Here is a 12,396-nt window from a genome sequence, read left to right as displayed (position 1 = left end):
CAGAAAAACCTCTTTTGGAAATGAAAGATGGAAACTCTGCCCTGGGACTGCCCCAGAGCAATTTAGTTCTTTTTGGAAATGAGCCAAGGAGAATCCTGGATTTCCGGACATCTTCTGTCAGGTGGTTACCATGGCAACGTGCACACAACAATCCTGGCAGGGTGGTCCTGTGTTCAGCCTGATGGGAGCACCCAGCAGCCTCTTTGCTTGAGTTACAAGTTGATTTCTGACATTGGTTGTGAGCCCTTCTCTGGGGCGGAATTTCCTGTTCCATTCCAATTCGTACCTTAGAATAGGGCACAGATCTGAATAAGAATTTGTGAGAATCTTCCAGAGCCAAATTCTGAATAGAAAGCAGGTGAGGCAGATTCAGCTTGGTCCCAAGTCTTTCTGGCTCTCCCCTTGGTTAACTATGTGAACCTGGCCATGTTATTTTGACTAGCTGAGATTTGGTTTGCCTGTCTGTAAAATGAGGATGATTTGAAATTTATCTTGTAAGGGTGTGTTCAGAAGACCTTGCTTAAATACATCAGCTGGTTTTAATCATGGTCTTTGACGAAGAAGCCCATGGACAGAAGTCCCTGCACATTTCCTAGTGAACCTTTGCAGCTTCTGAGGGTGCTTCATAGAGACAAATCTGAATTTTGCTCTGTTGCATTTGCTGATGAGCAAAGAAAATTGACTTTTCCATCCCCCAGTTAGCTGGGTAAAACCTGGGTTGGTTCCTATTGTGTTAAACATCATCCCATGAATTCATTGTGACAATGAGAATCTTAGTAACGATAGTAATTGCAGTCTGCATTTTGTTTATTTATTTTTATTTATCTTGGGGTACCAGGGATTGAACTCGGGGGCATTCCACCACTGAGCCACATCCCCAGCCCTGGTTTGTATTTTAGAGACAGGGTCTCACTGATTTGCTTAGCACCTCACCACTGCTGAGGCAGGCTTTGAACTCATGATCCTTCTGTCTCGGCCTCCCGAGCCCTTGGGATTACAGACATGCGCCACTGCACCCCGCCAGTCTGCCTTTTATTAAATGCATCCTCTGTACTGGGCACAGGACTAAATGTAGCACCGATAACTTCCTTGAGTTCTCATGACCACCATTATTCTCACCATTCTTCGTATAGGAAATGGAGGAACCCGAGGGTCACCAAACAATGATGGGTTAGGATTTGAGCACAGGGTATTACTTCAGTTTTGGCATTTTAAATGTGGCTTCTCTTGGGCCTTTGCAAACAGTGAAACTTTAAGATCCCAAACTAACAAGAAGTGACATCAAGCTTTTTGCAATATCTTACTGAGGTCAGCATACTTCACAGCCTGGTATTTAGAATTCTCTGACTCCTGACAAGTGAGAAAGTGAAGCCACAGAAGAGGATAAGCAACCTACTTGCTCGGCATTGTACCCCTAGAACATGGCAGCAGTACCAACTTCTAACTGCAACACCATCCTGCATCTATAACTGCCGGGCTCCCAATGCACGTTCCTCTCAGCCCCATGCTCCTCTCGCCTGGCTTTGGCACGAGGCATAGCTGTAGAGACAGAGTTGGGTGGCCCTTGCAGAGGCACCTCTAAGGAGTCCCCCTGGGTGACCATCAGAATGGTGACAGAGGGGCTCAGTCAGGGACCACTTAAGTTGCTCACTGTCCACAGTTGATTCTGTGGCCCATCCAGCAACTGGTTAGTGTCAAGGCTGTGACAGTGACGGGCATTGCTGTTAAGTTTTTATGGGGATGAGACTAATTGCTTGTCTGGTCTGGTCTGTTTTCATAAGCAAAGTTACTTTCTTGATCTGCATCAGGAAAACAAACCAGACATGGGAAGAAATTTTTTGATTAAGGAGAGGCCTTGGGGCCTTGAAGGGAGACTGTCTCTGGTGCACCCTTGGGTTTTGCTGCTCAAGGAATTCTGGTGAGGAGCTGCCTCTTGTCACAGTTTGGTCAAATGTGACCAGTTTTTCTACTTGGTGCCTGTAGATGGCTCTTGTATCTACGATGTCCCTTAACTTATTGTCTGGATAAGAAAGTCTTCCTGTTGTGTTTTGCAGTCGACCACTTCTGTCTCAGTTATATATCATCTGCTCAAGATTTGTGTAATCATTCATGCATTCACTTTGAAAACTGAGTTTCCTCTCCATGCTGGGTGCTATACTAGATGCTGGAAATGTCCACTTTATTAAAAAAATCAAAAGTAAGAATTAACTCACTACTATGGTGGTGGCTGCAGTTCTAGGGGCAGGTACGAAGGTGACATTCAATGTGCATCTGGTTCCCCACAAATTGCCAATGAGCAGGGCTTATCTTGGTCCAGGCCTATTTCCTGATGCTGGAGAAAGACCAGTTCTGCTATTTTCTTTTTTTCTTGTTTAAAATATATATATATATTTAGTTGTGGTTGTCAACTGACCTTTATATGTGGTGCTGAGAATTGAACCTAGTGCCTCACACAAGCTAGGTAAGTGCTCTACCTCTGAGCTACCCTAGTTCTATCATTTCTTAGATGAGATCAGGAAGGTCCCCTTCATTTGTCAAGTAGATTCCATCCAGTGCCCTAAATAAGTTCAGAACAGCAAATTCCTTTTGGCATGCATTGGTCCACACAAACCATCCTAGTTTTAAGACCCAAATAGGAGGGTTCTCGTCTTCTCTGCCCTTCCCAATACCTTCTTTCCCCTTGATCTGCAAGTTACAAGAGGTAACATGACTTTCTCCAATAAATGACTCTGCTATGCTCCTCAATTTTTCACTCCCTATTAGGCACCCATTGATTATGATGGTCACAACTGACAGTAATGACGGCTCACCTTGCTATTAGACAGCATCATTGGGTTCCCACATTTTGTTGTTAACAACTAAGTGCCTTTCCATTCTTTCCTGTAGAATCACGCTTTATGACTACCAAGCCATGTGTAGAGCCAACAAGGAGAGCAGCGATGGAGCCCATGGCCTCCTGGATGTAAGTCATATGTGATCCCTTGGAACAGCTGCACGTTTTTTATGTCTCTGAGCACATATCTCCATCTTTGGAGTAATCAAGTCGATCTCAAAGCCATAGATGTTTAAAGCTATTTCCTGACATAATGCATTATTTAAAAACAAAAACAAAAAACCCTGCTCCTGTTTAAACCCAAATCCAGTGATATGAATGAGAAACTGGTCCAGAGTCTTTGGATGAATGCAGTAGCACCTTTTTTGATAGCAAAGGGGAGCTGTCTGGCTTATTCTCATTTTTACAGAAAAGATTTGGTCTTGCTCAACAAAAATTTTCCCTTTGGATTGCAAGAAAACTCTTAGTCCATGAATAAAATTCAGATTTTTTTTTTTTTATTTATGGTGCTAGGGATCGAACCCAGTGCCTTGTGCATGCAAGCCAAGCACTCTACCTACTGAGCTACATCCCCAGCCAAAATTCAGATTTTAATGGCAGGTCATCTCTCCTGGTCATGCTGCTGCTGATTCCCCTCCTCTCCCCGCCCAGTATTGTCTTACTACTGTCTTCCCTGGGGCTGGTTCAGTTGGGGATGTCACAACTGCAGATCAGTCGACTCAATACTAAGACAGCCAGAGATGAACTGTTATAGTTTACTCAGTTTAAAAATGTAATTTTGCAATGTGTGGACAATGTAAGTTTGGACATTAACTACTAAAAACATACAAGAGTCTACCTCTATATAAGTCCACCTACATGTATCAATGTTATCCTTGCAATGTGGTGATTTTCCAAGTTCCAAGAATTAATGCAAAATTTGGTCTGAAATATGAGATTTTAAGGCCGGTTTTTGTCTTAAAATAGGCACACCTTCTCCTCTTGAAGACCTAAGTTCTTACAAGGGGATTATGTACGAAAACAAACATTTAACACAATTCTATTGAGGGAGCAAGAAATGATGCAGAACTTGAAAATTTCTGAGAGGCAACTAGAAATTGGACTTGGGGGGGGGTGCAAAAAACGTTACTCTTTAGTGTGAGACTCTTTCTAAACCCAACTTCCCTAGCCTTAAATAGAATATTTTCAGACATAAAGTCTTCCCTAGGTATGGTTTCATCATTAGGCTTAAAAGTGCCATGGTGTTATCCTTTTGAGTGATAATGTGCATTTAAATGTTATAATCCCATATTTGCATAATCCCTTTGTTGACTCCTATTGAGCCAGTGCCTGAATGTTTGAGGGCCTGTCCCCCTGGCCCCTGGGTGACTGGCCCCTGTGCCAAACCTCCAAGGCTTCCTAATCCCTTTATTCAGCCTCTACCCTCTGAAACCGCTCAGTCCATCCCAGTAGGGACAAAGGTACAGAATTGTCCCAGGGTCTGACCATCTGGATCTTTTTGAAAGAAAGATGATTGCACACTCTCCCCCCTCCACCCCGCCGTAATATGTAATAAAAAAACATGAAGCTACAAGGTTGCATTTGGTTTTAGGAAATAGTTAAAAGTACATATCTGACCCCAATCCTGAGGTCTCAGAGGCCCTCTATTTCAGGAATGATGTTGAAGCACTCGGTCAAATCAAACAAGAGATGCACAAAAGTCTGAAATCAGGATGGGCTGGGAATAACTTCAATGGGATGGTGGTTTGGGTGTGTGAGTGTGTGTGTGTGTGTGTGTGTGTGTGTGTGTATGTAGGCTGGGGGTGGTGTTTTGTTTAGTTTTGTTCTCATTTACATTCTGGCCTGGTATAGGAAAATTTCAACAATAGTTAGAGGAGTAAAACTGTGTTGTGTTCTTGTTTAAAATTGGATAATTCCCCTAGTCCCAGTTCTAGTTCTTCTAATTAAAGTGCTCAGAAAGTAGGATTAAGTAGCAATCACCTCAGAAAGCAAGATTTGGCGGGCACTTGAATTCTGTGATACCTACAGACAACCACAAAAGGTTCTGAGATTTTTCTGGACCTGACATCTGGGGCCCAGGCTTTGCCAATGTCGCTGCCTGTCTCTCAAGTTCACCCACCACTCACATATCTAGCATACCTAGGTACAAAGAACCAACTGAGGGGGAGACTTGGTATTTTCCAGAATTCAGGAAATTGAATTATCCACATAGGAAATATCACAGAGTAAACAATCCGACTGCTTTTTTTAATTAAAATATTCTGAAATAAAGATTAGGTTGTCAATGCCTTCTTTTATAAAGTGACAGGAATTTTCTGCAAGGATAAAAATCACATGTTTATATGGTTATCATGTTTTTTTCCAAGTCCAAATATGTAAGTGTGAGAAAAGGCAGCTCAAATCCTACAGAATTCATGGAAGGCATTAAAATCAATTGTGTGCAATTTGTGCTGATGTCAATGAATGACGGACAGTGATGGAGAACAGGGAGAGGCACCTTCCCAAAAGGGAGGTCTGTGAATTACCATTTAAAATTAGTTATGATTCCAGCCCTCAGCCCCTCAGCCTTAGGCTGCGAAATATTAGCCTCCAGAGGGTAAAGATTTAAGCATCCTTTCCTGAACTTCCTCTTTCCTCCCAGTGATAACCCTTGTATTCCCTGTTTGTTTTACTTGTAAATCACATCTCGCTACAGGGGAGTTCAAAGTTTTAGCATGTTAGTTTTGGGATACAGTATCCAACCATTTTCTTGCTTTAGCTAGAACATCACTCTTTAACACCATATCAATCTCTCTGGAAGAATAACATTGTCTTTATGCAAAGTCTGAAGTTAAACGTCAAACTTTGTGATATATTGTTTTAAATGGACTGAATTCTTCCTTTCAGCCTTATCATGCTTTCCTCTCTGCTGTGAAATGGATAATGACTGAACTTGTCTTGTAAGTACAATGTGCTGAATTTGGGGAAAAGTATTATTTTGGGGGGTTATGAAGTGCATTCATTGGTTTTTCACTTTCAATAATCATTAGATTCACGAAACTGACATAGCTTCATCAAACATTTCAAAATATTGAATATCAAGACCTCCCCCAAATCACCTTTCATTAAGTTATACATGATCACTCCTTTTGCCCCTTATGTCATTGTTTAGCAGAGTAACAGCTTGCAGTACACAAACTGAATTTATTGTGGTTACTGTTAAATTTAACATGGATGTCTGGCTGTTTTTAATGCAGCCTGGGTGGGCTGTGGTCAGAACACACTGCTGTGGCTGTCCACTGCTACTCGGGTGTCTCCATTCATGTGGGAGTGGGGGCTGGGGCTTTTCTCAGGTGTGATTTAATTATGGTCCTCTTTGGAGGATGCTGGATGCTTTTGTGACTTTAGTCAGTCTTGAAATGGCTGGAAGTCAAGATGAAGGACTTGACTTCCAGACCTGATATTGGACACATTACTGGAACACTATCACACATATAGGAAGAATTTCATGGATAAGCATGTCAACCAGATCGACTGTTATACCAACTCCTCTTTTCCCCAGCCCAAGGTTTTGATTCTATGAGGTTAAGGTAGATTCCTTGTGATTGAATAAGTAGACATGTCTTTTTTTTTTTTTTTGCTTTAATGTAACCTATATTAATTTAACAAAGCTTATAAATTAAAATAGGCAATATGTTCTCTATATTGATAAGAGACAGAAAGCACACTAACAGCTAATAGGATTTTGAATGGAAGCTGGAAGAGATGTTAGCCATGAACCTGAAAAATAACTGGATTTGATCCATCTCTATTCATTTGGAGGAAGATTAATATTATTTTTCCATTCGTTAATAGCAGTCAAAGTTTTATTTTTTTCTAAAGTTAGACTGTGGCATAGTTTCAAGAAGGACCCCAGCCCCCATACCCAGGCATTGGTTACACAAGTTCGAGTTGCTGTATAAATATTGAAAGCATCCTTCATTACTGCAGACCATAGTCAGGGTAGAGAATATTTATATTTCTGAATCTAGACAGGACAGACCTTTTAAAAATTGACTGTTTATTGTGGAATCAAATTAGGTGGTGAAAATCGAAGGAAGATCAATCAATACAATAGAGAAAAGGGATCAGGGAAGGGAAGAGAAAGGGGAAATACTAAGTAGTAATACCAAATTATATTGGTATACTGTGTGCATGCAAAATGAACAAGTCCCACCATTTATGTACAACTATAATGCACCAATAAAAATGTGGAAAGAAAAGTGAATAAGTTGATAATAACCAGACAAATATTGCTGTCCACACAGCAGGATTTCTCAATTAGAAGGTCTTGTGTCTAGGTAAACCTGCCTCAGGGTTGGGCTGGCACTGAGGATAAAGTAGCCTTTCATAGAAAGAGCCAGGTGGAAATGCAGTGGGCATTCTATCAGCCCTATATGTCTCCCAAGTGTGGTGGTATTCTTTCAAATGAGGTAAGCAATGTTAAATACCAGAATGTCACTGTTGTAATCAGAGAACCAGTGACCAAGTAACACTGGGCTTTTCCTCCGTCTGTCTAGGTTTCTGGTGGAATTTAACCTCTGCAGTTGGTGGCATTCGGATATGACAGCTAAAGGTAAGCCACAGCTGGTTTCTATTTCCTTGGCAGAGTGATAAACCCTGGATTCACTGGTTACTTTTCATCAGGGACAGGCTGCTTCATATGAAACTACCTGGGACAAAGTGACAATTTTTTCAGCTGGCAGCAAAAAGCCATTCTTTGTGCTCAATGCTGCAATGTCCATTTGGACACAAAATTCCACAGGCTTCATGCTGCCTGGGCTTGGACCTTTCCAAATCGCACATTGCACAGGTAAAATTTTCAGAAAGCTTGTAAATGGGACCAAAATCCAAGGGAGATAGATCCATTGCCTCTGTCCCAGGCTGAGTGAATTGATAACCATCCTATTTTTATCACTACCCTCATCAAACTTCAATATCATTACAATATTCTCCCTACTTAAAGGCTTTTTTTTTTTTTTTTGATTTGGGTAGTAGTCAATAGAGACCTTCTGAAGGCATGCCCTGTAGAGTTAGGCTTGCAAGGGTAGAGGCTGTCCTTTGGCAAATTACCTGATCTCAAGGCTCAATTGTTTCATAGTAAGCACAATGGGAAGAATAACATTGATTTGGGGGGAGCATGCAAATTGTATATTTAATAAGTGGTATATATGTGTATTAAGAATTGTAATGCAAAAAACAGAGTACATGTGTAAAGGCATGAATTGGAGTGAACATACTTTATATACATAGATATGAAAAATTGTGCTCTATGTGTAATAAGAATTGTAATGCATTCCACTATTGTGTACTCAAAAAAAAAATAAAATAAAATCAATGAAAGATGAAGGAAAAAAATCATGTAGGCAGACCACAGTAACTGGAATATAATGTGATAGTTGCAATTTCTGATAGATGATTATCTACAAAACCAGCACTCTGCAACAAGCTCTGCATAATGGGTACTTAATCTTTGCTATTAAACACCCTCACATCTTTTTTGTGCCAGGGATGACCCTTGAAGTCCCTTGCCTCTCCCTGCTGGGCTGATGCCAGTTTGAAAGCAGTGAGTTCCCATAATCCCACTCCTAGGAATTTAGTCTAAGGAAATGGGTTAGTAACCAAGGTTCCTATGATAGGATGATCAACAACAGGAAATTTGATTGCAAGTGATGGTAATTCTTTGTTTTTAAAATATATATATATTTTAGTTGTTGATGGACCTTTATTTGTATGTTATGCTGAGAATCAAACTCGGTACTTCACGCATGCTGGGCAAGCACATTAACACTGAGCCACAACCCCAGCCCCTGATTCTTTAATATTTAACAGTAAGGGTATTTTAAAATAAACTACAATCCATCCACAGAAAGACACATTGTGCCATTTCTGCAAACTTTTTTTAGGGGGGTAAGGGGAGAAAACCCAGGGGTGCTTAACCACTGAGCTACATCCCTAGGCCCTTTTTTCCCCCCCTTTTGTATTTTGAGATAAGGTCTTGCTAAGTTGCTTAGGGCCTCACTAAGTTGCTGAGGCTGGCTTTGAACTTAGGATCCTCCTGTCAGTCTCCCTAGCTGCTGGGATTACAGGTGTGTGCCACTGCACCCAGGCTACAAACTTAAGTAAAATGCTTATGTAGCTAGGCATCATAATGCTGACCTGTAGTCCTGGATAATTAGGAGACTGGGGCAAGTGGATGATTTGAACACAGAATTTCAAGGCCAACCTGGATAAAATAAGACCCTGTTCCCCTGTACCTTTTCCCCCAAAGTCACAAAATTAAGTAATGTAACAGAAACCAAGGATCAAAACTGTATACATCAAAAAGTTGTCTAATGGTGGTAGGAAGGAGAATGTGATGTTAAAATGGGGTCAGTCATTAGTTTAGCAAATACAGAGAGTCCAAATGAGTTAGGATGATTCCCATTTCTCAAATTTTTACCTATAGTATGAATGTGCCTTTGTTTAAAATTGCCCATAATTTGGGGAAAAAAAGATGAGAGAGGTGGTGTTAAGAAGAATAATGGGATGCTTTAGTTCTTCTTCTTTTTTTTTTTTCTATCTTTGGGAAGCTTTTAAATGAGACCCTTAACAGATCATCTTACTTCACTACCAGACCATGAGACCTTCTTCCCATAGACTAGAAAGACCTAATCTAGTAATGACATGACTGTCATATGGGATACAGAGTGCATGAGCCTTTCCAGAGCTGGAAATACCTTTCAAGTTACCTTCAAACCCCTTCAACATACCTGAGATGTGGACACTGCTAGAATTTATCACCAAACCTTTCTGAAACACCTAAGTCATACAGATGAATACATAAATGACAGATACCTAGGGGACTGGGACCTAAGCCAACCCTGCAACCTGGATAATGAGGACACCCGTAGCCCAAGAGTTAACAACAAGAATAAACAAATGGGACTTAATTAAACTAAAAAGTTTTTTCTCAGCAAGAGAAACAATAAAAGAGGTAAATAGAGAGCCTACATCCTGGGAACAAATATTTACCCCCCACACCTCCGATAGAGCCCTAATATCCAGAATGTACAAAGAACTCAAAAAATTAAACAATAAGATAACAAATAACCCAATTAACAAATGGGCCAAGGACCTCAACAGACACTTCTCAGAGGAGGACATACAATCAATCAACAAGTACATGAAAAAATGCTCACCATCTCTAGCAATCAGAGAAATGCAAATCAAAACCACCCTAAGATACCATCTCACTCCAGTAAGATTGGCAGCCATTATGAAGTCAAACAACAACAAGTGTTGGCGGGGATGTGGGGAAAAGGGTACACTTGTACACTGCTGGTGGGACTGCAAAATGGTGAGGCCAATTTAGAAAGCAGTATGGAGATTCCTGGGAAAGCTGGGAATGGAACCACCATTTGACCCAGCTATCGCACTTCTCGGACTATTCCCTGAGGACCTTAAAAGAGCGCACTATAGGGATACGGCTGCATCAATGATTATAGCGGCACAATTCACAATAGCTAGACTGTGGAACCAACCTAGATGCCCTTCAATTGATGAATGGATAAAAAAAATGTGGCATCTATACACAATGGAGTATTATGCAGCACTAAGAAATGACAAAATCATAGAATTTGCGGGGAAATGGATGGCATTAGAGCAGATTATGCTAAGCGAAGCTAGCCAAGCCCTAAAAAACAAATGCCAAATGTCTGCTTTGATATAAAGAGAAAAACTAAGAACAGAACAGGAAGAAAGAGCATGAGGAAAAGACTACAGTAAACAAAGACGAATGGGGGGAGAGAAACGGAGAGAGAAGGGAAAGCATATGGAAATGGTAGGAGACCTTCAAGGATACATAAAATTATAAGAGGTTATGAGGGGCAAGGGGGAGGGAAAAAAAAAAAGGGAGAGAATTGAACAACAGCAGGGGAGGTAGAGAGGGAAGATGGGAGGGGAGGGGAGGGGGGATAGTAGGGGATAGGAAAGGTAGCAGAATACAACAGTCACTAATATGCCATTATGTAAAAATGCGAATATGTAACAGATGTGATTCTGCAATCTGTATTTGGGGTGAAAATGGGAGTTCAAAGCACAATTTGAGTCTAATGTATGAAAGATGATATATCATGAGCTATGTAATGCGATAAATAATCAATTAAAAAAAAAAAAAAAAGAGAATCACATCTTCCCTCCTTTGAGCCCAGGGATGAGCCAAGTACTGCACATGATTTGACTCTTCAGTCCCATAGACTCTGCTAGGCACAAATATCAGTTTATCCATCTGCAAGGCTGCTATCAGAATATCTTATTCAAAGTAAACATAAATCCTAAACCCAGTGTAGGGAGAGGTTTCAGGCACACTAACGATATTGACTTGCATGATTTCTTCCTTCTAAATTCCCCATTCTTTCACTAGATACAGACCCAGAGCTGAGACATCTTTGCCTTTGCTAAAAATAGAATCCATAATTATACTGTTTATCTGCTTCATTTCCTTAATGAAGGGGACTGTGGAAGCCCATTTCTGCTTGATTATCACAAAGGTATCATTTGGGTGAAGTTGTACAAAGAATGGGGCTTGCTGGCACCCAGTTATGAATAGCGCTGCATTCACAGAGACAAAAGAGGAGGAAGGCTTATTCAAATGGCAAATCTATTCATTCCCAATTGTGGGCACATAATTACTGCGAACCCGAGTCAGTTGTTCTCATCGGGGGACATTTGTTGCTAAGGGAAAATTAAAGAAATTCAATTGTGTGGATGTTCTATTGGATGCACCAGTGGGAGTGAGTAGTAGGTCATCTTTAGATACACAGCCATCAGGGGTGGGAGGCAGAGGAGTGTGATGGCAAAGAGTTGGCTCTAGGAGTTGACTGCTCAGGCTTACAGCTGGAGTCTGCCATACAAGGCATTGTGACTTTGGTGAGCACCTTAATTTCTCTGAGCTTGAATTTTTTTTTTTTTTTTTTTTTTTGCAAAATGGGATAGCAGCAGAGTCTTCCTCACTCTGTAGTGATGAGGATCCATTCATACAAATGGGCGAGCACAGTCTTTGGCATGTAGTAAGTACTTAGTGAGTAATGGCTGTTGAAGGCATTGGCAGTTAAGTAAATGGTGGATTAGGGGTGTAGCTCAGTGGTAGAGCCTTAACCTAGCATGCATGAGGCCCTGGGTTCCATCCCCAGCACTGAGAAGAAAAATGTTAAATGATGATCATGGTGAGTTGCTCTCTGGGACTTGAAATAGGCTGTGTGGTTTCCAAACCTCAGTGGAACCTTCTGGGAAAAGAAGTAACTAGCCTCGCTGAGCACTGTGATCCATGTGTATTATGAGTTTTCAATGCAGAAAGTGAAAATGGTACCCAATAGATGGCTGGCAGCCTTGGTTATTGGTTTGAAATTCCACAGATGAATAAGCTGTAGTGCCTGCAAAGAGGTATTGTGTTTTCCATAGTACTGTAGGCAAAAAGAGGTTCGTGTTATTTAGATTAAATGTGGGCATGGTTTTATATGATAACTTGCACAGTTCCCAAAAGCACATTCAAATAATTGTTAGCC

General features: G+C 40.9%; 1 protein-coding gene across 2 annotated transcripts in view; it reads left to right on the top strand.

Moving 5' to 3' along the window:
* CACNA2D3 (calcium voltage-gated channel auxiliary subunit alpha2delta 3) overlaps window positions 1-12,396 on the top strand; it is an 890,062-nt gene that overhangs the window by 815,515 nt on the left and 62,151 nt on the right. For both annotated transcript variants that reach the window (XR_014021224.1, XM_081287674.1), the window contains exons 31-33: window positions 2,887-2,962; window positions 5,720-5,772; window positions 7,372-7,427. Coding sequence is in view for 1 of the 2 variants with exons in the window: in XM_081287674.1 (XP_081143800.1) it covers window positions 2,887-2,962; window positions 5,720-5,772; window positions 7,372-7,427 (185 nt within the window). In the remaining variant the exon portion in view is untranslated. The remainder of the gene's footprint in view (window positions 1-2,886; window positions 2,963-5,719; window positions 5,773-7,371; window positions 7,428-12,396) is intronic.

This window comes from Spermophilus citellus, assembly GCF_964194105.1.
Source record: "Spermophilus citellus genome assembly, chromosome: 3".
In the NCBI taxonomy this organism is placed as follows: Eukaryota; Metazoa; Chordata; class Mammalia; order Rodentia; family Sciuridae; genus Spermophilus; species Spermophilus citellus.
The sequence above is the reverse complement of the archived record's forward strand: the minus strand, read 5'-3'. Positions and strand labels throughout refer to the sequence as shown.